The following is a 25988-nucleotide window of genomic DNA, read 5'->3' as shown; positions in this document are numbered from 1 at the left end:
TAATATCTATATTTACCACAAACAAGCGTGTGGAAGATAACGATTGCTGACCGTGGGAGGAAGGAGATATAGGCCGACAATAATAAATTAACCTCTTTTATGTGATTATCATTGGTAAGTGATGTACTATTTTGTAAAAATTGATAATCTTGATGATTGGTAACCGTGTGAAGCTGTCATCAGCATTGACAAATGTCAGCTCCCGAACGCGGGATGTCGGCGTCACCACATGACATGGCGCCATCATAACTCTGGCAGCCTTGGCGTTACTCCGCTTGTCTACTAATGTTCACGTACAGTCTCAGATAAATCCATTCTCTCTTGTTGATGCAAAAATCCACGTCAGCAATCGTTTAAAACTTGTTAAGAAATACAGACAAAAAGTTAAAAAAAAACCTAGTAGTTGATAATATTGCAACCAACAACAGAACAATGGTAAGATCGGACCATATTTTGTAGAAAAACAAGTCCCCAATTATGATGACATAAATTTATGAAAGTGTTCAGTTTAAACGGTTCACAAAAATCAAATTCTTACAAGATATGTTCTAAATAATCTAAAGGGATTTTTGAAAGATGCTCAGTCCTGATTATAGGACAACCAATGCTTCTCGGATGGTTACAAGAATGTTTGTGGTGTCATGTTTTCAACAAACAATTTATAAGTGGCTGATATTAACATAGGATAACAGTTGCTTTCTAGCTTCGAGCTACAGGGAATTTCTTTTTAAGCTCGGTGGTAAAGCGTCCGACTAGGAACCTAGAGATCGTGGGTTCAATCCCCAGTGGAAGCACACTAAACTCTATTTCCTGTTATAAATGATGTCCATGACACTCCCTGTGTTGACAAGAAGTTAGAACCTGGGTTGTGGTGTTCGAGGGTGAACTCATTTAAAAAGGGGGGAGTAGTGTGGCAGATTTTGATTGTACATAGGATTATGGTCACCTTTGAGTTGGAGGAAATTTCCCTTTTAAGCTCTATGGTAGAGCGTCCGTCTAGGTACCTTAAAGATGGCTGGTTAGATCCCCGGTGGAAGCACTCTATAATCTCTTTCCTGTTACATATAATTAACATTAGCTCAGTAGAGCTATTCTAATTACAGGCATACAGTCACAATAATATATACTAAATCACAACAAGCTGCATGTCACAGACTAAAGCATGCATCACAGATAACAAAATAAAAGGCATTTTATTAGGTTTATTTGTTTACACGATTATGTAACAAGTTATGTTAACTTAATGATAAATCGCTCTTGTTGGACTGGATGTTAGCATGCATGGTGTCTTGATATGGGAGGAAACCGGGTACACAGAGAAAACCCACTTAGTCGGGCAGGACTGAGGTGACCCCCATTCCTTTTCACTTCCAATTGGAGAGTCAAACCCCAGTCATCTTTGTGAAAGGCAAGTGCATTTTACACAAATAAAAGCGTTAAGCACTGAATGTCAGCATATGTTATAGTTAGAGACCTGAGTCAAATATACATATCTGGCAAAAAATATAATTGACAATATAGGTTGTTACATCATCAGAGATAGCAGGGTCAACTAAAAATATAAAATAATTCTTTCACCAGTGAAAAGATATTTTTTAAATACTTCATGGGTCACTTGATTGAACAGTAAGCCAGGTTTTTACTGGTTCCTGCACAATTGTATGCTATTAATAGTTCATACTTTCTGAGGTCAACTGTAAATTCACATTCAAGGGAAGCAATCAATATCTAGTACTGAAGTAAAATCACAGCAAGGAAGACAACCCTTACAATATTGTCATCATAAAGTGAAGTATAGTTTATTTCTGAAAACTCCACATTACCATAGAAAGAATGGTAAGTTTTTATATCAGGTATATTAAATCTTAATTATAAAATGTTAAACAGTCACTAACAAGAAATTATCTTAAACAATTAAAATACTGTTCTCCATATCGTAATAAACATGGACAAAATATATTTAGAATTTGTTCAATATATAGACATTTACTAACCCTACATGATTTTTTTTTTGTTGAAAACGACTATAGCACAGGGGAGGCAACTCGAACACAAACTGAAGTTGTGGTAGAGGGGAAAAAATTGTGCATCAACATGCACGAACAAATCACATTATAAACAACCTGTAAATTATCTACGTTCTTTAATGCACCAGTTGAAATCAGCTATGGGAAGCTAACTACTCAAATAAAATTATGAAAAATAAAAAATGCGGTCGTCTTGGGGCAACGCCATCACGATTGGGATGAAAAGTATGTTATTTTTTATACTCTAAAGAAGTGTTACTTTGTCAGCATTCGTGTGAACTGTACATAATACTACGATAATGAGTTCCCCAACTAACTGAGTAGATGTCATTCAATTATTACCAAGCATTTTGTTAAACAAACCAAGGTACCATATACAGCAGTACCAGCGAAAGTGTCATGGCGTTTTCTTACATTACAGAAGTACAAGAGTTATCTACCTTGGAGCGACCTCTGCTGACAATTGACGTGCCTATCAGAGACCCACGACTGATTTCGCTTCGCTACTCACTCATTGTGACGAGTGAGTAGCAAAGCAAAATCAGCTGTGGGTTTCCGACGATGATGTTGTCATAGCATAATCTAAAACAACATTGAACATAAATAAGCTTTTCTAATTGCAGGCATAACAATGATATATATATATACCGGGTATAACAAAAAGTATCGCCGCATGAAACACATAACAAAATAAAGCATTATATATAAAGTTTATTTTTACAACAATTATGAAATAAGTTATTTCAACTTATATTAATGATAAATCACTCTTGTTGGCCTTGATGTTAGCATGCATGGTGTCTTGAAATGGGAGGAAACTGGGTACCCAGAAAAAAGCCATGTGGTAGGGCAGTTGATCCCTTTCCTGTCCGATTGGGGAGTCAAACCCTGGCCCCCTTTTGAAAGACATGTGCATTTTACACATGTATGCAGTAGCTTCTGGAGGGAAGACGGAAATTAAACATTCATCCTTTCCTATTTCATTGTTAAGCAGCTGTTCCTCTCTGGCGGCTTTGAAACAGAGGGTGCTTTTCATTATTTCCTCTGAAGGAGTGAGCTTTAAAATATATAATTCTTGAACAGTGTTAAGCTTTATGGCCATTAAAGCACATAATGTGGATTGTATAACGGTTATCACTTGTGAGACTAACAGGTCAGAACAAACATGCTTCTTGACCTTAGTCATCCAATCCAATGTTTGCATTTGGTAGGCCAACATTTTTTGTGTACATATATATTGATCTTTGTCGGAGATATTCTGGTTATTGTTTTTGCCACATGCTAATCTGGGCTATGGAAAAATGTCCATTTAAATTAATTATTTGCATGACGAGTATAGCCTCATTGAAAATAGAGGAATTATTACTGTAATTTCACATCTAATTGTTGGGTATATTTTCTTTCACTGTCCACAAACTTTCCAATACTTTTAGGAAGCAGTTTTGGTGCAATATTTATCACAATTTTGAACAATGAATGAAAAATCACAAAAAGCAGTTTGGTTTTACATTGTTTAACATCCTATTAACAGCTAGGTCCTTTAAGGATGTGCCTTCTTGTGTGTTGTGCATGTGTGTATGTGTCAAGGAGACAGAGTATGTTAGTGTACTTGCCTCCTTGTGATGGTGCAAATCTGATGCTGACTTTATAGTGCTATCTCACTGAAATACCATGCCGAGGGAACAACAACTACCATTTTTAAGGACTTTGGTATGTCTTGGCCTGGGGACAGAACTCATGGCCTTCTTCACCTGGGCAAATATTCAACATTTAAGCCAAAAGTGAGGTGTTGCCAAGCAAGGTTCTAGGAAATCAGGTGTACATGTATTCTTTTCTCGATCACCGACCTGCAGGGTGAAAAAGCAGTGATATACCTGCAATAGATAATCACTAGTAACTACATGTATACAGTACCAACATTTGGGCAGGGGATGTGTTGACTGGTCCAAATTTGTTGATTAAAGATTTATTGCTGATCATTGTTTCCCAGACTCATTCTTGAGGCTAATAGGCACAACAAAACAGTTGCAATATGCAATGGAAGGCTGCTGTAGTTTAAAACCATTACCATGTTATATGATGATGGTTATGCTGAGAAAACATATCTTGTTGGTTTATTCTGGCAGTGTTAGGCTATTTTGACAACTGTAAAGTACATGATTACTTATACTAAGTAAAGTCTTTATATCAGATATGGTGATTTTCCCCCAGAAACTAAAAAAGGACCTCTGTTAATACGTGGTAATGTAATGTACTGTAACAATTTTCTCTTCTTTTTTTCAGTAGTACAATGGCGCAGTTTGGGGGAACAAAAAACCCACCATGGGCTAGACAACAGTCAGGTATGTGGATGTCCGTGTCCCGATTCAGTCTGCTGGATGACAATCTATTTTCATTTTTTATTTTCTGTCAATAATATTTAACAGTAGAGGAAGCTGCAGTCACACATTTTGAACACAAGATCATGAACAAATATTATTGCCAAGGGGATATAAATTGTATCACAGTTACTTTGTTTTCTGATCACCATTCTTTAAGGTTAAATGTATGATATAATTGGTTAACCTCAATCTGTACCTGTATCAAAGTTGATGTGTCAGAAAGTCTACTTTGGAAAGTAAGCACATTCAATAATATGCAAGTCATCAATTGGTTTAATAATTGTCCAGAATCTGCTCTCTAAGCTGGTTAGAGTCATACATATGCCTCATTACTCCTGTATTACTTTTTTGACATTTATATTGATATATATATATTTCTCAGAGATATACATTGATATTAAAATATTTTCTCAGTTAAAACTCCCAAATCATGGTTGTTATTTCACTTTCATGACCAGGTGAGCATGTGTAATATATCATTCTACAACTAAATGAGACTAGACCAGTGACTTGACAGCTTTCCCTATTAAAAAGGTTTTATTTACCTGTATGGGGACTTCTTTGGAAGTTGATAAAATATTTGATGCAATTTAAAAATATAAGTATGCTCTTGTACAGATAATTTAAGTATCTTATCTCCAAAAACATTTTCTTTTACAGAATTTATTAATGTTTCATCAACAAATACAATTGCTGCAGCCAACTCTATCAACCAGAGTCAAGTTGCCAGTGCCATGCTCCCCCAGTCAGTGGTGGCCAATCCCACAATATACAGTCTCAACAACTCCACACCCAACCTTGGCACCCCCCAGTACACTGCTCCTCAGTACTCAGCCCAGCAGCTGGTCGGCCTCCAGGCACAGGTACAGTTATGGTATGGCAACTTGGACATGGGTAGGGCATCTCGGACCAGAGTAGGGCAAATCAGACATGGGTAGGGCAACTCAGACTTGGGTAGGGCAACTCAGACTTGGGTAGGGCAACTCAGACATGGGTAGAGCTACTCAGACATGGGTAGGGCAACTTAGAAATGGGTAGGGCAACTCTGACATGGGTAGGGCAACTCGGACATGGGTAGGGCTACTCGGACTTTGGTAGAACAACTTGGACATGGATAGGGCTACTCGGACTTTGGTAGGGCTACTCGGACTTGGGTAGAACAACTTGGACATGGATAGGGCAAATCAGACTTGGGTAGGGCAACTCAGACTTGGGTAGGGCAACTCAGACATGGGTAGAGCTACTCAGACTTGGGTAGAACAACTTGGACATGTATAGGGCAACTCGGGCAAAGGTAGGACAACATAGACATGGGTAGGTAACTGAAATAGGTTGGATGGCTCTGACAATGACAGGACAAAATGAGTAAATATCACAGGTGATTAGAGGAAAATCAGGCCTATATAGAGCAAAGTTATACAAAGATCTAGCACTGTCAGACACAAGTAGAGCAAAGTCATGTTCCAGAAATGGATAGGACAAGGTCAGATTTAGCACGTGAGTGGTGTAGGGAGGAAAAAATCAGGACTACATGGAGATTATAATTGGAGCTAATTATGATCAATCATGTTAATTGTTTCAGCAGCAAGCAGCAGCTCAGGCGGCAATGCAGCAGCCATCCATTTCCTCACCAGCCTCCACAGGACCTGTGATTCCTCAGCCTGGTATTGCTATACCCACCTCACTGGCCACCACCCAGGTTCCTAATGTTAGCTACCCTGCTCCCAGGGCAGCTCAGCCCCAGGGACCCAAACAGCGAGTCTTCACCGGTACCATCACCAAACTCCACGATAACTTTGGCTTTGTGGATGAAGATGTATTCTTCCAGACAAGGTGTGTGTAATGATTGACATATGTGTAAAACAGAAATATGAGTTCTGAATGCAGCTTTTCAACAGAAATTGATGTCTAATTCTACAGGAAAAATGGCTGTTCAGTCTATATTTGGTTTGGGTTTAGTGCTTTTGTTATTTCAGATTTTTGGTTTACATGACCAAGTATTTCATGTATGTTATTATTGAAATCTTAACATAAAATCAAACAAGGACTTATGGGTATGCTGCATAAAATGTCATATCTTGACTCTAGAACATGTGTCATATAAACAAAGTGTTCATCCTCCAGTGCATGACAGGAAAGATTCTCATATCTTTAGCAATAAACTTCATGTAGGGGTGTACAATTCCACTAGCCTACACCCAGGGCTACCAGATTTTCAGCTTGGGCTTCTGGAATTTAGGGGCTAACTGTGTGAACCACATGATTGCTCACGGAGCTATTGCCATCCCTCTTCTCCGTCAAGCGTGAACTTTTTACATTTTTGACTTCTTCTCAAAAACAGTTGAACCAATTTCATTAACATGTTGTAGGAAGGTTCCTTAGTCAAAGGCAAACCAAATTTGTGAAAATTATGTGGATCCAACCTTCAAGGGGCCAGAGAGTTGGGCTTTTTTTCATACCCAGAAGAATTTAATACTCTTCAATGGTGGAAAGGTCTAAAGGTTCTTTATCAAATTGGTGTGTTTTGTCCCCAGGGCATTTCGTTTTAAAGAGTGAAGAAAACAATTTCTCTCACCCTTCACAGGTGTGTCTCCCGTTTTAGCCGGGAAAGATAAGCTTGTCACCCCCTAGGGGGAGATAGCCTTGTGCCGATTAGCACATGTTCAATTGTGACGTCATTAAAATGCGTCATAAGTAATTGTGACGTCATCAAAAGTGAATGACGATATGCATACAGATTACCCCACATGTGTTTTTGTTTACAAACATGACAGACTACTGTAGAAAAATAATCTCAGGGCAGGGGAAGATTATATTATTGTTGCATTTATAATTACCAAAAGAGTGAGCATGTAAAAAATGTTTGTTGTTTTGTTTTGAAGCTGTGTGAAAGGTGCTCAACCTAAAGTGGGGGACAGAGTCCTTGTGGAAGCCACCTTTAATGCCAACATGCCCTTCAAATGGAATGCTGTCCGGATACAAGTACTTCCTAATCAGGTAAAGTGTGGAAGTCAGAGATATTGTCTCACTTAATGCCAACATGCCCTTCAAATGGAATACTGTCAGGATACAAGTATTCCTAATCAGGTAAAGTGTGAAAGTCAGAGATATTGTCTCACTTAATGCCAACATGCCCTTCAAAGTTCAAATGGAATACTGCCAGGATACAAGTACTTCCTAATCAAGTAAAGTGTGAAAATCAGAGATATTGTCTCACTTAATGCCAACATGCCCTTCAAAGTTCAAATGGAATACTGCCAGGATACAAGTACTTCCTAATCAGGTAGAATGTGAAAGTCAGAGATATTGTCTCACTTAATGCCAACATGCTCTTCAAATGGAATACTGCCAGGATACAAGTACTTCCTAATCAGGTAAAGTGTGAAGTAGGGCTGTAACGATACACCGCGGTGCACCGAAAACCGCGCTAAATTGCTTCGGTTCGGTTTACGGTATAATTTTCCGTGTTTCGGTTGGTTCGGTTTTTAGTATTTCCTTACTTCCGGAATTTAACCACACATGTGTAACGTAAACATTTATTCTCCAGCGTCACCTACGATGATAATAAAGGTTTTGAAGGGTTTGACACGGTTGATGTGGAAATACTTCGGTGTAACATAATATGTAACTTTCCAATGAACGGCTTTAATTTTGTGCCCTACGCAAACAGGAAAATATCGGCGGACCGAGGCGCACATGTCGTCTGCAGGTGAGGCCGATTTGAACATTGACATAAATACGTTTTGAGCTGGTTGATTTCTTCAAACTATATATCGATGATTTAATCATAAACTAGACCATAGCTAATATATATCTATATGCCGACTGTGACAGTAAATATATTGAATGACGACTTGAAACCTGTAGCAAATCACATGCTATTCTTGATGAAATACCTGACCTTTTTACCTGAGAATCTCCGTGTAAATGTACAGCGTCTTATGTCATAAATGAAATTTAGAATCTCTGTTATCATTTGCCAATCACATTTGCTGACAAAAATAATTTTAAAATTATCTTTCTGGTGCTTAAATCCGATTAATTAAAAGTTTCACCTTTTTTATCTTTATTAACACCTGTACAGGTAAACACTGAAGCAACTTCAGAATTGAAAACGTTAATGTAAACTACAGACAATAACGAACAATTTTCATATAACTTTCATTCAAATATAACATATATTTTTCAAGTTATGCACATTTGAAAAATCAAGTAAATTAATTTATATTTCAATAATTAATTCAGCAGTGGTGTCCCTTTACATTATGTACAATCAATGTAGCAACACTCTCCACTTGCCGCATATATTTCGTAGCTTTAAGTTACAAGTCGGGGAACACATCAAACATGGCGACGCATTTAAAGAGGAAGCATAACATTTCGCCTTCCTGTATCGTATCAAAATGTATCGTATCGTGGGTAGATATCGTGATACGTATCGTATCGTGGCATAGGTGTATCGTTACAGCCCTATGTGAAAGTCAGAGATATTGTCTCACTTAATGCCAACATGCCCTTCAAATGGAATACTGCCAGGATACAAGTACTTCCTAATCAGGTTAAGTGTGAAAGTCAGAGATAATGTCTCGCTTATTTCAACAGTCCTATGTAGAAAGTTTCAGCTTAAAAATGTCAGATGTTGTCTTGTTCTGTATCAAATACCCTGCAACATAACATGTGACCAAAATGGCTTGTATAATTACCGGTACACCTTGGATGAACAAATACTACTGTCTGTAGTTATATATTATCGTGAAAAGTAATAATTTTGATATGCCAAACTTTTATCAGGTGTTGAATTTGTGCTACCATTGTTTTAATCCTAAATAACTGACAAGAAATAACCAGTTGTATTTCATAACAAATTCATGGGTGAGAGTAAAAATTCATGGTTTTATTGTATTTTGAACAACAATATACTTGATAAGTGGTACCAGGTATATATATGAAAAGTGGTATTATTTTTGGGGAGAAACCTGGGAAATGAAGTATATTGTAAACCTATTGGCAGGGATCACAACAAGGAGGGATGGCTGGTGGTTTTAACAAACCTTCTGGCCCTATGTCTGTGGCCAATTCTATGATGCAGTCCATGGCGTCCAACATGCCACCTTCAGGACCATTGAATCATGTTGGGAACATGTCTCTCAATCAGCCCCTTCAGTCTCTGATGCAGACTAACCAGCCACCTCCAGGTATGTTTTACTCCATCCCTCAAAATGTATCTCCCTTTGTATTCAAGGTTTTGTCCTACTCCAACCCTCAAAATGTATCTCCCTTCATACTCAGGGTGTGTCTTACTCCAACCCTCAAAATGTATCTCCCTTCATTCTCAGGGTATGTCTTACTCCAACCCTCAAAATGTATCTCCCTTCATTCTCAGGGTGTGTCTTACTCCAACCCTCAAAATGTATCTCCCTTCATACTCAGGGTGTGTCTTACTCCAACCCTCAAAATGTATCTCCCTTCATACTCAGGGTGTGTCTTACTCCAACCCTCAAAATGTATCTCCCTTCATACTCAGGGTGTGTCTTACTCCAACCCTCAAAATGTATCTCCCTTCATACTCAGGGTGTGTCTTACTCCAACCCTCAAAATGTATCTCCCTTCATACTCAGGGTGTGTCTTACTCCAACCCTCAAAATGTATCTCCCTTCATACTCAGGGTGTGTCTTACTCCAACCCTCAAAATGTATCTCCCTTCATACTCAGGGTGTGTCTTACTCCAACCCTCAAAATGTATCTCCCTTCATACTCAGGGTGTGTCTTACTCCAACCCTCAAAATGTATCTCCCTTCATACTCAGGGTGTGTCTTACTCCAACCCTCAAAATGTATCTCCCTTCATACTCAGGGTGTGTCTTACTCCAACCCTCAAAATGTATCTCCCTTCATACTCAGGGTGTGTCTTACTCCAACCCTCAAAATGTATCTCCCTTCATACTCAGGGTGTGTCTTACTCCAACCCTCAAAATGTATCTCCCTTCATACTCAGGGTGTGTCTTACTCCAACCCTCAAAATGTATCTCCCTTCATACTCAGGGTGTGTCTTACTCCAACCCTCAAAATGTATCTCCCTTCATACTCAGGGTGTGTCTTACTCCAACCCTCAAAATGTATCTCCCTTCATACTCAGGGTGTGTCTTACTCCAACCCTCAAAATGTATCTCCCTTCATACTCAGGGTGTGTCTTACTCCAACCCTCAAAATGTATCTCCCTTCATACTCAGGGTGTGTCTTACTCCAACCCTCAAAATGTATCTCCCTTCATACTCAGGGTGTGTCTTACTCCAACCCTCAAAATGTATCTCCCTTCATACTCAGGGTGTGTCTTACTCCAACCCTCAAAATGTATCTCCCTTCATACTCAGGGTGTGTCTTACTCCAACCCTCAAAATGTATCTCCCTTCATACTCAGGGTGTGTCTTACTCCAACCCTCAAAATGTATCTCCCTTCATACTCAGGGTGTGTCTTACTCCAACCCTCAAAATGTATCTCCCTTCATACTCAGGGTGTGTCTTACTCCAACCCTCAAAATGTATCTCCCTTCATACTCAGGGTGTGTCTTACTCCAACCCTCAAAATGTATCTCCCTTCATACTCAGGGTGTGTCTTACTCCAACCCTCAAAATGTATCTCCCTTCATACTCAGGGTGTGTCTTACTCCAACCCTCAAAATGTATCTCCCTTCATACTCAGGGTGTGTCTTACTCCAACCATCAAATGTATCTCCCTTCATACTCAGGGTGTGTCTTACTCCAACCCTCAAAATGTACCTCCCTTCATACTCAGGGTGTGTCTTACACCAACCCTCAAAATGTATCTCCCTTCATACTCAGGGTGTGTCTTACACCAACCCTCAAAATGTACCTCCCTTCATACTCAGGGTGTGTCTTACACCAACCTTCAAAATGTATCTCCCTTTATACTCCGGGTGTGTCTTACTCCAACCATCAAATGTTAGTCCTTTCCTAGTCTAACAAGCCTTAAAAATTATTGCTTTAAATCATTCAACAATGTTTCGATATATTATTATCTGTATGTAAACGTGAAGACCTTTACAAGAAAACTGTTCACTAGATGGTGATACTTTCTTGAGAAAAAGAAATGTCCCTCTTTGTTCTTGGTGCTGAGTAGTAATAGACATTTCTCATTTTGCCGAGACACTCATTCCTGAGTGACCAATTAATGTGCCTTATACCAGCTGCTATGCCTCAGTTACTCTGACTCTGTTTTCCATCACAGTTACTCTGACTCTGTTTTCCATCACTGCATGTTAATACATAAATACTTTCCACTGGTCCATACCTGTGTATTACCTGTGTCCGCACACTTATGGGTAAGATAGGAGGCACAACCTGCAGGCCCTATCATATATACATGCAGAAGTTATTGAACAATTCTGATAGGGAAGGTCTCGGTAGTTAAAACAACTGAAGACTATCTTTTTCAAACGGGTTAAAGTATTAACATGTCAGTGGAGAAAATAATTTTGGGCTCATTATTTTCCCTTAGAATAAAGAAGGATAGAAGCAGTTTGGTCATCGTTTAATTTTGAACAGAGTTCTGTAGTAGTTCTACTCGGTCTTTTTTTCTGTATTTGTCTCTGTCTCTGCCAAGGTGGGAAATGTCTTGGATCAGCTGGGAGAGTCTACTACGTGCATGTATAACCGAAATACTGAGATCTGCCTTATGACCATGCACCCTAGGGTTAATGGTTATATATGATTAAGTCTCGAATCCTGATATGCAAAGAAGTATTACAAGTTGAGACAACTCTTATTTGTATTTGATATTGTGTGTTAATTATGAATTAATTGATGAATTAAAAATATGACATAATTTGTAAATGGTTTCACAACAACGCTGTAGGTCTGATGTCGGCTTCAGGTATGCGAGGCCCCATTTCCTCAGCAAGGAGGAACGAACCTGCCCGATTTGAGAGGAACCGTGAGAGGAAGAGGGAGATGATGCAGGAGAAGCGTGAGCGACAGGAACGCCTGCAGGTTACAAGGAAACGCTCACGCTCCAGATCTCCTGTTGCTAAGCGCAATGATTCCACACACCAGCGTAGTCCTGCCAGGAGAAGGCCTCGGATAGTACCGAGATATGTTGTGCAGGTCCCAAAAATCTCATTTGACATGTAAGTTCCCTCTATTATTTAATTTTGAAGCACCATTTTGACAAACTTAGTTCTTTTAGGTTAAGGCATGGTGATCATGTTTATTGTAAACCCAATGCATCATTAATGACTTCTGACTTCACTATTTCTTCTAAAAAAATATATGGACATTGTTTTTTTCAGGAAATTTGCCAATGTGATTTCCTTGAAATCACGTTACACAAACATGTATATCCCAAGTGACTTTTTCAATGGCAACTTTGCATGGACGGACGCTTTTCCCATTGTGCGACCATTCCAGCTCGGAAATCACTGTTCCTTTCACTTGTTCCACAAAGATGTGGAGAGTGTGGAACCTTCAACTGCTGTACTGGACCCTCCAGATAGTGACCATGCATTTAGTGCCAAGGTAAGACCACTAACGCCCTTGTCAGTATGCCCCTGTAACATAGTGAAGGGGGCATGAAGTGTTTGCCATATTTGTCAATGATTTCATCAATCTTCTATGATGCTATGGTTAGACTTTGTGTCAAGTTCTATTGCTTTGATACTTATAGTCTAACATTCATAAAATTTGATATGCAGATAGAATTATAAGTCTAACATTCATAAAATTTGATATGCAGATAAAATTATAAGAATGCTAATGTATTAAATGTAGGTTACTTGGCTGAGACTTCACATTTTAGCTCCTATTCCGTGAAAGCAGGGAATTAAGGGGGCAGAAGTATGTTTTATAAACATTTTCTAGTGTATAATACAACAAACCTGAAAAGATGACTTCCTGGAAAAACAAATATCATTTAGCAATCAGAGCCTGGAAATACAAAACCTTAACACTGTTTGTTTGCTGTTGGCCAGGTGATGCTCCTATCCTGTCCCAGCCTCGAGGACCTATACCACAAGTCATGTGCCCTAGCTGAGGACTCACCAGATGCTCAGGAAGGATTTGTCCATCCAACTAGACTTCTCAATTTCCTTGTAGGTCTGAAAGGGAAGAATGAGACGATGGCCATTGGAGGGCCTTGGTCCCCCTCATTGGATGGCCCTAACCCAGGGGAAGACCCAGGCGTGCTGATAAAGACAGCTATTCGTACCACCAAGGCCCTAACGGGCATCAACCTGGCTGCCTGCACACAATGGTAAGGCTCAGTGTATACATGGAAGGAGGAGGATGTAAGTGGGGGAGGGGGGTTTGTCTGGACTAGAGTGTACAATGTCTGTATCACTATATACTTACAACTCGTATACACATGATACGGCACATAGTAATACAGTCGAACCTCGTTATCTCCAAGTCGACGGGATCGTTGGGAAACTTCAAGTTATCCGAGTATTCCAGTTAAGCGAGTTCCCATGTTTGGCATAAAACTTGGTAAAGTGTTTGGTCCAATATAAGGCTATATATGTCATTGATTTCTCTGACAATCAATGTATTTAAACAGTTGATAAATGACAAAAAGATAACTATGTAAAATAAAAAATAACAACTTATTCATAATCATATTCATTAATTAATTAATGTTACAATAAACACACATGCTGTCTCCGACCTCGTGCTATGCTGATAGAAACTTCAATGCGGAAATGCAAGTGGGCAAGTCTTTATACGAATCACTGTATTGGAACGTACACGTTGGATTGCTCAGTTGATTTCGACATTCCAAAATGGGTATGAGTTAATCAGGAAACATATCCACATTTATAGACCCCAATGACACTTGACATCTCCTCAACACGACGTACTCAACAATAATTATCGTATTGTTACTATAATCTCTCAATTAATGATCAGTGCCATACAAGCTCTTGTAAAAACATAAACCAACAAACCAGTCCTAGGTTGTGATTTTTACTGTGGAGCTTATTTATGCATGACCGCACACTGTGACCCATCTTCAGGTTAGAATGTGTCAGCAGCTTTGTTGTAAATAAAGTGCTATTCAAATTGTTTACAGGCTCGCAATGAGTACTAATTGTTGTTAATCAACATTGATGAAGTTTGTTTCTTCAAACACATTTTAATGCCATAAATTTAATCGAAGTAATTATGACGGAGTGTAAGCTGCTCTATGAGAACAATGTTTACCGTAGCACTGCATCTCATATGTATCAAATAATTAAAGAATATATGATATAGACTTGTGAATCTTAAGAAACTTCGAGGTAGGAGATATTTTTATGTAGGATTTACGTTGTTGAGACCAATGTTTCACTTCGGTATATCCGAGTTTTTCGAGTTTTCAGAGCTCGAATTATCAGAGTTTTTATTACTAAGATTAAGAAGAGTTTTGGCCAGGACCGATGAAATACTTCGAGTTAAACCGGATCTTCGAGTTATATGAGTTCGAGATAACGAGGTTTCGACTGTAGTTGTAATTTTAAGTGATTATTGGTGCATTGTAGTGTCCGGAACACTGAACGCTGTAAAGGGGATATGATGATAATCATGGGTGATTGTGAATGCATTGAATTTTTAAATTGCTAGCAGAAAAAGGATTATATAAAGACTATATAAATTATAACTGTAATTCATTCAACTATGCTGTGCACTCTTTGAGATGAAATATTTCTGATGTGTATACTTGATTATCTGTAAGGTGACAATCACACTGTCAAAAGGTGACCTTCACAGTCAAACCTACACAAAAGGTGACATTCACAGTCAAACCTACACAAAAGGTGACATTCACAGTCAAACCTACACAAAAGGTGACATTCACAGTCAAACCTACACAAAAGGTGACATTCACAGTCAAACCTACACAAAAGGTGACATTCACAGTCAAACCTACACAAAAGGTGACATTCACAGTCACAACTAAACACAAGGTGACATTCACAGTCACAACTAAACAAAAGGTGACATTCACAGTCACAACTAAACAAAAGGTGACATTCACAGTCACAACTAAACAAAAGGTGACATTCACAGTCACAACTAAACACAAGGTGACATTCACAGTCACAACTAAACACAAGGTGACATTCACAGTCACAACTAAACAAAAGGTGACATTCACAGTCACAACTAAACACAAGGTGACATTCACAGTCACAACTAAACACAAGGTGACATTCACAGTCACAACTACACACAAGGTGACATTCACAACTAAACACAAGGTGACATTCACAGTCACAACTAAACAAAAGGTGACATTCACAGTCACAACTAAACACAAGGTGACATTCACAGTCACAACTAAACACAAGGTGACATTCACAGTCACAACTAAACACAAGGTGACATTCACAGTCACAACTAAACACAAGGTGACATTCACAGTCACAACTAAACACAAGGTGACATTCACAGTCACAACTAAACACAAGGTGACATTCACAGTCACAACTAAACACAAGGTGACATTCACAGTCACAACTAAACACAAGGTGACATTCACAGTCACAACTAAACACAAGGTGACATTCACAGTCACAACTAAACACAAGGTGACATTCACAGTCACAACTAAACACAAGGTGACATTCACAGTCACAACTAAACACAAGGTGACATTCACAGTCACAACTACACACAAGGTGACATTCACAGTCACAACTACACACAAGGTGACATTCACAACTAAACACCAGGTGACATTCACAGTCACAACTAAACAAAAGGTGACATTCACAGTCATTATTGAACAGCAGAGGATATTTACACAGGATTACTTTTTAGTGACTGTTTGTAAAATTTGATACAAATGTTGACAATATGGGAACCCAAATTGGTTTGATTAAAGACAATCTTTGACAATATTACTATTTTGGTAAAGTTAGAAACATCAAATTAACAGTACAAATTATTCAGTGAAATAGGTTATCTAGGTGATTTTGATAAATCTTCTCTTACTAAATATTCAACAAGTTGATCACTTTGTTCTTATATATCTCCTCTAATAATCAAATTCACTTCTTAGCACTATTAAATAGAGAGTAGTACAATTGTATTATGTTGATACAAAAGATGTTTTCATCTACATTTTTATAAAAATACAAAACTCTTCCACATATATTTCAATGATTGCAAAAAGGTAAGTACTTTTGAACAGCTTTGGGAGTCAACTACAAAGGTAGGAAGATTAAAAAACGATTATAATCCTATTCACCAGCAATAATTGATATGTTGATGTGATATGTAGAATGCTGTAGATATTTAGTATGTTGAGCATGATCACCTTTGGACTGTTGACATGGTTTGTTGTACAACTTTTGACAATGGTCTGTTTTCACCCCACCCCTCCTACAGGTATCGCTTTGTCGAGATGCAGTACTTGCGGCCAGAGGAGACCCACAAGGGGAAACACGTGGCGGCCAGGGTAGAAACCACCGTCATTTTCTTTCCCGATGTGTGGAGCTGTACCCCAACCCGCCTCGAGTGGGCGACTTTGCAGGCCTCCTACAAAAAACAACTTCAGAAGAAGTTGTCAACTGTTTCCAGTTCCGACAAGGACGACAACTCACAGGCACCCACCATTTATATATATTTTTTCATTTTTTTTCTCAAGTTATAGGTGTTACGTATGTACAGTGCAGGCCCTTGTGGCCAGGTACAGTACACACAGGCCTGAGATGTACCCATACAGCCATAGGACAACAGATACATTTACTCCCTAATAGCTCTGTCATGGTCACTGTAGTAACCCCACAGGTAGGAGCAGACTGCAGATGACCTTTGACCTGCCGACCCTGTAACCCCTGACCTTGCTGACCCTGTAACATTCTGTTTAACCTCGTAACACTGCCCTTTGTCTAGCTTGTCTTCTGTGCTTCTCCTAATGATTGAGTGTGTTCAGGTCACATATTCAAAATCCATTCCATTTCAAATAAAGTAGCACATGTTATTCCTCATTTCTTAAGAATATATTAAACTTTAAAAACAACTATGGTAGTGTATGTTGGATCGTCTTTCAGGCTTCTGTCCAGAAAAGATGTATAGTGTTGTGGCAGCTACTTACCAAGGTGGACTATTGAAATGTTTCAGTTGCCTTGTATAAAAAAAGAAGCAGATACTAAAATCTCTGTTGTAGAAATGAAAATCACAGCTTACTGTCTTCACAATCAATCATTATCAACAAAGCTTTGGTTTGTAAATCATTTAGGCTGATGAGACTTATTATATTCACAAGTAACAGGCATGGTGAAGGATGATGCTGTGATTTTCAGAAGGAAACCCCCCCAATCCATATAGAACAAGTGTCGGTCACTTTTCGTTGGAATGGTCTTGCAAGTGCAACTGATTTACAGCAGATAAAGATCAGTGCTTCAATGCTAATGCTAATTTCATGATTATAGGAAGAAGAAAATGCAGAGGAAAATAGTGAACCGACACATTTTTCAGAACTGGATCCTAAGACCATGAAGGTAAGATTGATTTGGTACATGTATACTTAATACTTCTATGGGCTGTAATCAAGCATGAACTGACGGATAACCTCGACAAGCTTGTTCAAGTTAAACAAGTTTATATCACAACTGATGTAAATTTGATATCATTTTTTTTTTTTACAGATTGTGGACCTAAGAAAAGAGCTTGAAAGTCGCACACTCAGCTCCAAAGGACTGAAGTCTCAACTCATCGCTCGCCTCACAAAGGCCATTAAGTCGGAGCAGGAGAAAGAAGAGACACAGGAACACATGGAAACGGTAAGTTAGGAACACATGGAAACGGTAAGTCAGGAACACATGGAAACGGTAAGTCATGAACACATGGAAACGGTAAGTCATGAACACATGGAAACGGTAAGTTAGGAACACATGGAAACGGTTAGTCAGGAACACATGGAAATGGTAAGTCAGGAACACATGGAAACGGTAAGTAAGGAACACATGGAAACGGTAAGTCAGGAACACATGGAAACGGTATGTCAGGGAAACGGTAAGTCAGGAACGCATGGAAACGGTAAGTCAGGAACCCATGACAATGGTAAGTCAGGAACACATGGAAACGGTAAGTAAGGAACACATGGAAACGGTAAGTCAGGAACACATGGAAACGGTAAGTCAGGAACACATGGAAACGGTTAATCAGGAACACATGTATTTCTAAAGTTTAATATAAGAGATGACCCTCAAATATTTTTTCAAACTTATTCAATATTTATTTTTTTCTTTGTTCAGTTCTTTGATATTGACATGATTTGGAGTTATCCAAGTTGTGTCATTGATTTATCTTTTTTAATTTTGAGTGATAGATGATATTCTCCATGTCGTCAGCTCTGACAGTCATTACACTGTTCACTTTTATAGTATATTGTGTTGCAGAATTTTGAGAAATCTTTTTTTTTGATTTTTGAGAAGTCTTGCTAGTGAAACTATATTTTACCAGGTATTTTATATGTTGTCCTTCACAACTTCAGCTGTCTGTAACACACCTTTGATTATTGCTGATGGTACAATTGTATATGTTTAGGAGGAAGAAGTACCAGAGGACACAAAAAAGTCACAGGAGCCAGAGGAGAAAACTGAAGAGAAGAAGAAAGAGGTAATATTTATATTAAAGAAAGGATCAGGTTAGGAAATTAATTTGTATAAGTTTGTTTTTTCCATATTCAAATAAGCTTCAATAATGGACCATTTAGGTTTATAAAAATGAGGAAAGCTGAGATTGTTGAAATTCACATATATTGAGTATTACAAGTTTGTTGTTGATAAATGATTGTCTCTGGAATTCCAGGAGGAAGAGGAAAAGAAGAAGGAGAGAGAGAAAGTTTCATTGGAGAGGAAGTATGTCCTTCCTGATGACCCAGCTATTGTAGTGCACCCCCACCCCACAGCCAAGAGCGGCAAGTTTGACTGTGCTATCATGTCCCTGAGTGTTCTATTGGATTACCGACCGGAGGATAACAAGGAACACTCATTTGAGGTGTGTACTCTGTACCATTATATAGTGTTACCTTAAAGGTTTATTAAAACATAGTGCTTGTTTATATGTAACCTCATGCCAGGGAACAGTTGTTTATATGTAACACCAGGGAACAGTTGTTTATATGTAACACAAGGGAACAGTTTATATATAATACCAGGGAACAGTTGTTTATATGTAACCCCATGCCAGGGAACAGTTGTTTATATATAATACCAGGGACCAGTTGTTTATATGTACCACCAGGGAACAGTTGTTTATATGTAACACCAGGGAACAGTTGTTTATATGTAACACCAGGGAACAGTTGTTTATATGTAACACCAGGGAACAGTTGTTTATATGTAACACCAGGGAACAGTTGTTTATATGTAACACCAGGGAACAGTTGTTTATATATAATACCAGGGAACAGTTGTTTATATGTAACCCCATGCCAGGGAACAGTTGTTAATATATAATACCAGGGAACAGTTGTTTATATGTACCACCAGGGAACAGTTGTTTATATGTAACACCAGGGAACAGTTGTTTATATGTAACACCAGGGAACAGTTGTTTATATGTAACACCAGGGAACAGTTGTTTATATGTAACACCAGGGAACAGTTGTTTATATGTAACCCCATGCCAGGGAACAGTTGTTTATATATAATACCAGGGAACAGTTGTTTATATGTACCACCAGGGAACAGTTGTTTATATGTAACACCAGGGAACAGTTGTTTATATGTAACACCAGGGAACAGTTGTTTATATGTAACACCAGGGAACAGTTGTTTATATGTAACACCAGGGAACAGTTGTTTATATGTAACACCAGGGAACAGTTGTTTATATGTAACACCAGGGAACAGTTGTTTATATGTAACACCAGGGAACAGTTGTTTATATGTAACACCAGGAACAGTTGTTTATATGTAACACCAGGGAACAGTTGTTTATATGTACCACCAGGGAACAGTTGTTAATATGTAACACCAGATTGCTGACTGTATCGTATTAAGATTTGTGTTCCAGGTGTCCATATTTGCGGAGCTCTTCAATGAGATGTTGATGCGTGACTTTGGGTTTGAGATTTACAAAGTACTGGTTAAGGCCCCTGAGAAAAAGGAGGAGGAAAAAAAAGAGAAGAAGAAGGAGGAGGAGAAAAAAGACAAAGACAAAAAGACAGATGACAAGTCCACCAAGGTAGGGATGGTCTTCGCATTTTTCTTCTGGGAAGTCTTGGTTTTTATCAGCATACTGGAAAGATATGTTAAAATAAAACTTAAGAGTATAACAGTTCATTTGTACTATAGTTATGCCTCCACTATATAGTGAAGGGCATTAAGTGATTGTTTTGGATGTTAGTAATCAGACTGAATAATTAAATGCATCCAAAAAAGAACACTGGCATATGGAGTCATGGTCAATGTTACCTATATTTTCTGCTTCAATGACTTTGGTAAGACTTTTATGTTTGGATTCATTTCCTTGGTAAATGCTCTATTTTCATGTAAGCAAAGCAAGTGCAATGTATACTATTACAATGTGTATTATTGCAATGTGTACTATTGCAATGTATACTATTACAATGTGTACTATTACAATGTATACTATTACAATGTATACTATTACAATGTCTATTACAGTGTATACTATTACCATGTATACTAGTGCAATGTATACTATTACAATGTCTGTTACAATGTATACTATTACAATGTGTACTATTACAATGTATACTATCACAATGTGTAATATTACAATGTATACTATTACAATTGTAATAGTACAATGTATAATGGTACAATGTATACTATTACAATGTATACTATTACAATGTCTATAACAGTGTATACTATTACAATGTGTACTATTGCAATGTATACTATTACAATGTCTGTTACAATGTATACTATTACAATGTGTACTATTACTATGTATACTATCACAATGTGTACTATTACAATGTATACTATTACAATTGTAATAGTGCAATGTTTACTATTACATTTGTACTATAACAATGTATGCTATTACAATGTATACTATCACAATTGTACTGTTATAATGTATACTATTAGAATGTATACTATTACAATGTGTACTATTGCAATGTATACTATAACAATGTATATCATTACAATTTTTACTATTACAATGTATAACAATGTATACTATTACAATGTACACTATTACAATGTGTACTATTACAATTTATAACAATGTATACTATTACAATGTGTACTATTGCAATGTATACTATTACAATGTAAACTATTGCAATGTATACTATTACAATGTATACTATTACAATGTATCACAATGTATACTATTACAATGTATAACAATGTATACTATTACAATGTGTACTATTGCAATGTATACTATTACAATGTATACTATAACAATGTATCACAATGTATACTATTACAATGTATAACAATTTATACTATAACAATGTATACTATTACAATGTATACCATTACAGTATGTACTATTACAATGTGTACTATTACAATTTATACTATTACAGTGTATACTATTACATTGTGTACTATTACAATTTATACTATTACAACTTTTTAGGATGGAAGTAGCAGCAGCAAGAAGAAAAAGACTGATGAAAAAGATCGAAAGGACAGCGAGAAGAAGGTAAAAAGTCTGGCGTTAACATTTCAAGGGAGACAACCTGTGGTTCTCTGACTTGTGCATTTTGTAAACAATTCACAGACAGATTATATGTGTTGTCATTGTTACTTCATAGGACATTTAATCAAGATTTTAAAATTAAATGAGAAATCTGGTAAAATACTAATACTGAAGATAAGATATTCCAAATCTGTCAAATGTGATACTCATTATCAAACTACTTCATGACAATACTATCAAAAGCACTGGTCCTTCAGGTAAATGGTTTTGAAATAGTACTTTGCCAAAAATCGAAATACACTGGCTTGAAAATGATCATATACACGTATAAAGATCTGGTCTACTACCCAAGTATATATATATACAGGTTTGTGGATTTATTTTAACTGCACAACATTGTCTTGGGCAAAAGAAATTATCTGGTGTAGAGCTGGGAACTTTAAATATGGATAACTCAGAGTCACTTGTACTTATATTGTACGCAGGACAAGGACAGGAAAAAGGATGATGACAAGAAAAGTGATGGAGACAAAAAAGAAGACAAAGCTGATGATAATGACGGGGAAGAGGAAGGAGATGAAAAAAGTAAATAGTATAAATAGATACTTCATTAACTGCTGTCCTACGTCAAAGCTTTCTTATTGTCCTCCTATAGATACTGTACTGTTCTACCTCCTAGCTTTCTTATTGTCCTCAAATAGATACTGTACAGGCTGTCTCACCTCCTAGCTTTCTTATTGTCCTCAAATAGATACTGTACAGGCTGTCTCACCTCCTAGCTTTCTTATTGTCCTCAAATAGATACTGTACTCTTCTACCTCCTAGCTTTCTTATTGTCCTCAAATAGATACTGTACAGGCTGTCTCACCTCCTAGCTTTCTTATTGTCCTCAAATAGATACTGTACTGTTCTATCTCCTAACTTTCTTATTGTCCTCAAATAGATATTGTACTGGCCGTCTCACCTCCTAGCTTTCTTATTGTCCTCAAATAGATACTGTACTGTTCTATCTCCTAACTTTCTTATTGTCCTCAAATAGATACTGTACTCTTCTACCTCCTAGCTTTCTTATTGTCCTCAAATAGATACTGTACTCTTCTCCCTCCTAGCTTTCTTATTATCCTCAAATAGATACTGTACTGTTCTACCTCCTAACTTTCTTATTGTTCTCAAATAGATACTGTACTGTTCTACCTCCTAACTTTCTTATTGTTCTCAAATAGATACTGTACTGTTCTACCTCCTAGCTTTCTTATAGTCCTCCTATAGATACTGTACTGTTCTACCTCCTAACTTTCTTATTGTCCTCAAATAAATACTGTACTGTTCTACCTCCTAGCTTTCTTATTTTCCTCCTATAGATACTGTACTGTTCTACCTCCTAGCTTTCTTATAGTCCTCCTATAGATACTGTACTGTTCTACCTCCTAACTTTCTTATTATCCTCATATAGATACTGTACTGTTCTACCTCCTAACTTTCTTATTATCCTCCTATAGATACTGTACTGTTCCTGTTCTACCTCCTAGCTTTCTTATTGTCCTCAAATAGATACTGTACTGTTCTACCTCCTAGCTTTCTTATTGTCCTCATATAGATACTGTACTGGCCATCTCACCTCCTAGCTTTCTTATTGTCCTCAAATAGATACTGTACAGGCTGTCTCACCTCCTAGCTTTCTTATTGTCCTCAAATAGATACTGTACTGGCCGTCTCACCTCTTAGCTTTCTTATTGTCCTCAAGAAGATATTATACTGTTTTACCACCCAGTTGTCTTATTGTTATATCCTGTGAGAGAAAGCTTTATTTGCACTGGTCAGAATCTGTTATGTGACCTTGACTTTGTAAGAGCTTTATTCGGATCAGTCAGAATCTGTTATGCACATAAATTACACATATAATCCTGTGTCTGATCTACAAGTAATTGAGTCTCCCAGCCATTTGTTTATATCCCCACTTTGTTGAGAGGTCAATCAAGTAACTATGCGGGTGGTGGATTATATAAATTTGAGTTAGTGTTAATTCCACTTTAGTTTGAGGCTTTATAGTTTAAGTCTATCTCTGACCTATGAAGTTATATTACAGATAAGAAGGAGAAGAAGAAGGAAAAAAAGAAATTATTTACTAAGGACAAGGATGTGCTGCTGGCATTTACCTACTTTGACCAGAACCACACAGGCTATCTACTGGACAAAGATGTAGAGGAAATCGTCCATACCATTGGCCTACAGCTGTCTCGGGCTCAGGTAATTTCTCACTTAGCTATCTCAGGCTCAGGTAAATCTCACTTAGCTTTCTCAGGCTCAGGATATATCTCACTTAGCTATCTCAGGCCCAGGTTATATCTCACTTAGCTATATCAGGCTCAGGTAATATCTCACATAGCTATCTCAGGCTCAGGTAATATCTCACTTAGCTATATCAGGCTCAGGTAATATCTCACTTAGCTATCTCAGGCCCAGGTAATATCTCACATAGCTATCTCAGGCTCAGGTAATATCTCACTTAGCTATCTCAGGCTCAGGGAATATCTCACTTAGCTATCTCAGGCCCAGGTTATATCTCACTTAGCTATCTCAGACTCAGGTAATATCTCACTTAGCTATCTCAGGCTCAGGTAATATCTCTTACTATCAGTACAGGGATGTATAATTCCACTTGCTCACTGCTGATGGCTAGTAGATTTTAGCAGATGTTGAAAATATACAGTATTTACTTTATGAAATTTGGTCTGGTTAGTAGAAATGTTCAAAGTCGACCTGCAGACTAGTATTCTGAATATGAAATTGTACACCCTGTAGCTATCTTAGGCTTGGACAATAATCTTACTATTGATCTACAGCTTTATTATATAAGGATAGACACAATAGGTCTCCACAAGTATGAATGAACAGAATGTGTGGCTTCCATTGAGGCAGAGGAGCAGAGCCAAATAAGGGTAAATGCTTTAAAGTTCTACTCCCTCAGTATGGGTAGAGGCATTTTAATGAAAGCGATGTAAAGGATCCATGGGCCAAGTATTTTAACCTAATTTGGTATAAAGAATGCCTGGGTGAAGGGGACTTCGTTAAGTATAACTTAAGGATATAGCCCCCTGATGGGACAAAGGGACAGAGAAAGGCAGGGGAAGTAGGGATATGTAATGCATTCCTTTCGTACAGAGGATATTAATTTAATGTGATATAAAGGATAATTGGACAATGAAGACTTAATGTATTTTAAAATGGGTACAGAGCATCCTGTGGTCAACAGAACTATGTGGGCAGAAGCCACATGGTGGTGATTTAATAGTGGAAATCAAATATAACAGTGGCTAATGTAGGATTTGAGGCCTTATATATATAGGAATTAAAGTAATTTTTGTTTCTATTTCTGCCAGTTAATTTGCAGCTTGTGTTGTTTTGGTCTTTTGAAACACATGTATCATATTGGACATACACCTAGAAAAAGTTCTAAATAAATAGCAGGTGAGTTAGTCAGGCCCCTACGCCTCTTTTCTAGTATGGAAGCTGTATTTACTTTGAGGAAATCAAATTCAAAACCTATTTAACCTTAGGCTTGATTAAAGCATGTGTACTGAGGACAGGTAGCTCAGACAGTTGTGGTTCTGTGTTACAGGTGCGCAAGTTGGTACAAAAATTGGTGTCGCGGGATGCTCTTAACTACAGGAAGCTAACAGACCGCCCAGTTCCTGGTCAGGCAGAGAACAAGGATGAAGCTGAGGATCAGACTAGGGAACTTAAGGTCAATGAAATTGAAAGATTGGCAGTGGGTACGTACATGTCTAAATTGCCCTGGTACCAGCAGTAGAAATAACTATAATTTATAACATCTTATATCTGTCTCAAATCAACAAATATCTGATAGATAAACCCTCATAACAAAGGACTCTAAAACTGCTGCACCAATTAAAATGGTGTTTGGTACTGAGCCCTAATAACACCAA

The 25988-nt window shown here is 37.7% G+C and overlaps 1 protein-coding gene across 5 annotated transcripts; it reads left to right on the top strand.

Annotated features, from left to right (window-relative positions):
- LOC110450208 (cell division cycle and apoptosis regulator protein 1-like) lies at positions 1-25988 on the top strand. 5 transcript variants are annotated; one of them, XM_021497531.1, is made up of 19 exons: positions 1-114; positions 4311-4369; positions 5069-5271; positions 5991-6241; positions 7291-7405; positions 9420-9603; positions 12299-12551; positions 12714-12939; positions 13392-13672; positions 16789-17005; positions 17835-17903; positions 18051-18185; positions 18952-19023; positions 19216-19404; positions 20425-20595; positions 21979-22044; positions 22527-22626; positions 24128-24288; positions 25661-25988. In XM_021497531.1, exons 2-19 carry the CDS (start codon positions 4318-4320, stop codon positions 25850-25852), a joined length of 2937 nt encoding a protein of 978 aa, XP_021353206.1. In that variant the 5' UTR covers positions 1-114; positions 4311-4317; the 3' UTR covers positions 25853-25988. The 5 variants fall into 5 exon arrangements, with proteins under 5 accessions (XP_021353206.1, XP_021353203.1, XP_021353205.1 ...); XM_021497528.1 differs by having other exon boundaries at positions 12281-12551; positions 25661-25986; XM_021497530.1 differs by having other exon boundaries at positions 5994-6241; positions 12281-12551; positions 25661-25985.

This window comes from Mizuhopecten yessoensis, unplaced genomic scaffold (genome assembly GCF_002113885.1).
Source record: "Mizuhopecten yessoensis strain PY_sf001 unplaced genomic scaffold, ASM211388v2 scaffold5133, whole genome shotgun sequence".
In the NCBI taxonomy this organism is placed as follows: Eukaryota; Metazoa; Mollusca; class Bivalvia; order Pectinida; family Pectinidae; genus Mizuhopecten; species Mizuhopecten yessoensis.
The sequence above is the reverse complement of the archived record's forward strand: the minus strand, read 5'-3'. Positions and strand labels throughout refer to the sequence as shown.

Bases quoted from the DNA above. Each gene is read 5' to 3' on its own strand.
- LOC110450208 (XM_021497529.1), top strand. From the start codon at position 4,318: ATGGCGCAGTTTGGGGGAACAAAAAACCCACCATGGGCTAGACAACAG. The intron at 12,552-12,713 runs GTAAGTTCCCTC...TGTTTTTTTCAG, and splicing joins CCAAAAATCTCATTTGACAT to GAAATTTGCCAATGTGATTT. The intron at 12,940-13,391 runs GTAAGACCACTA...GCTGTTGGCCAG, and splicing joins ACCATGCATTTAGTGCCAAG to GTGATGCTCCTATCCTGTCC.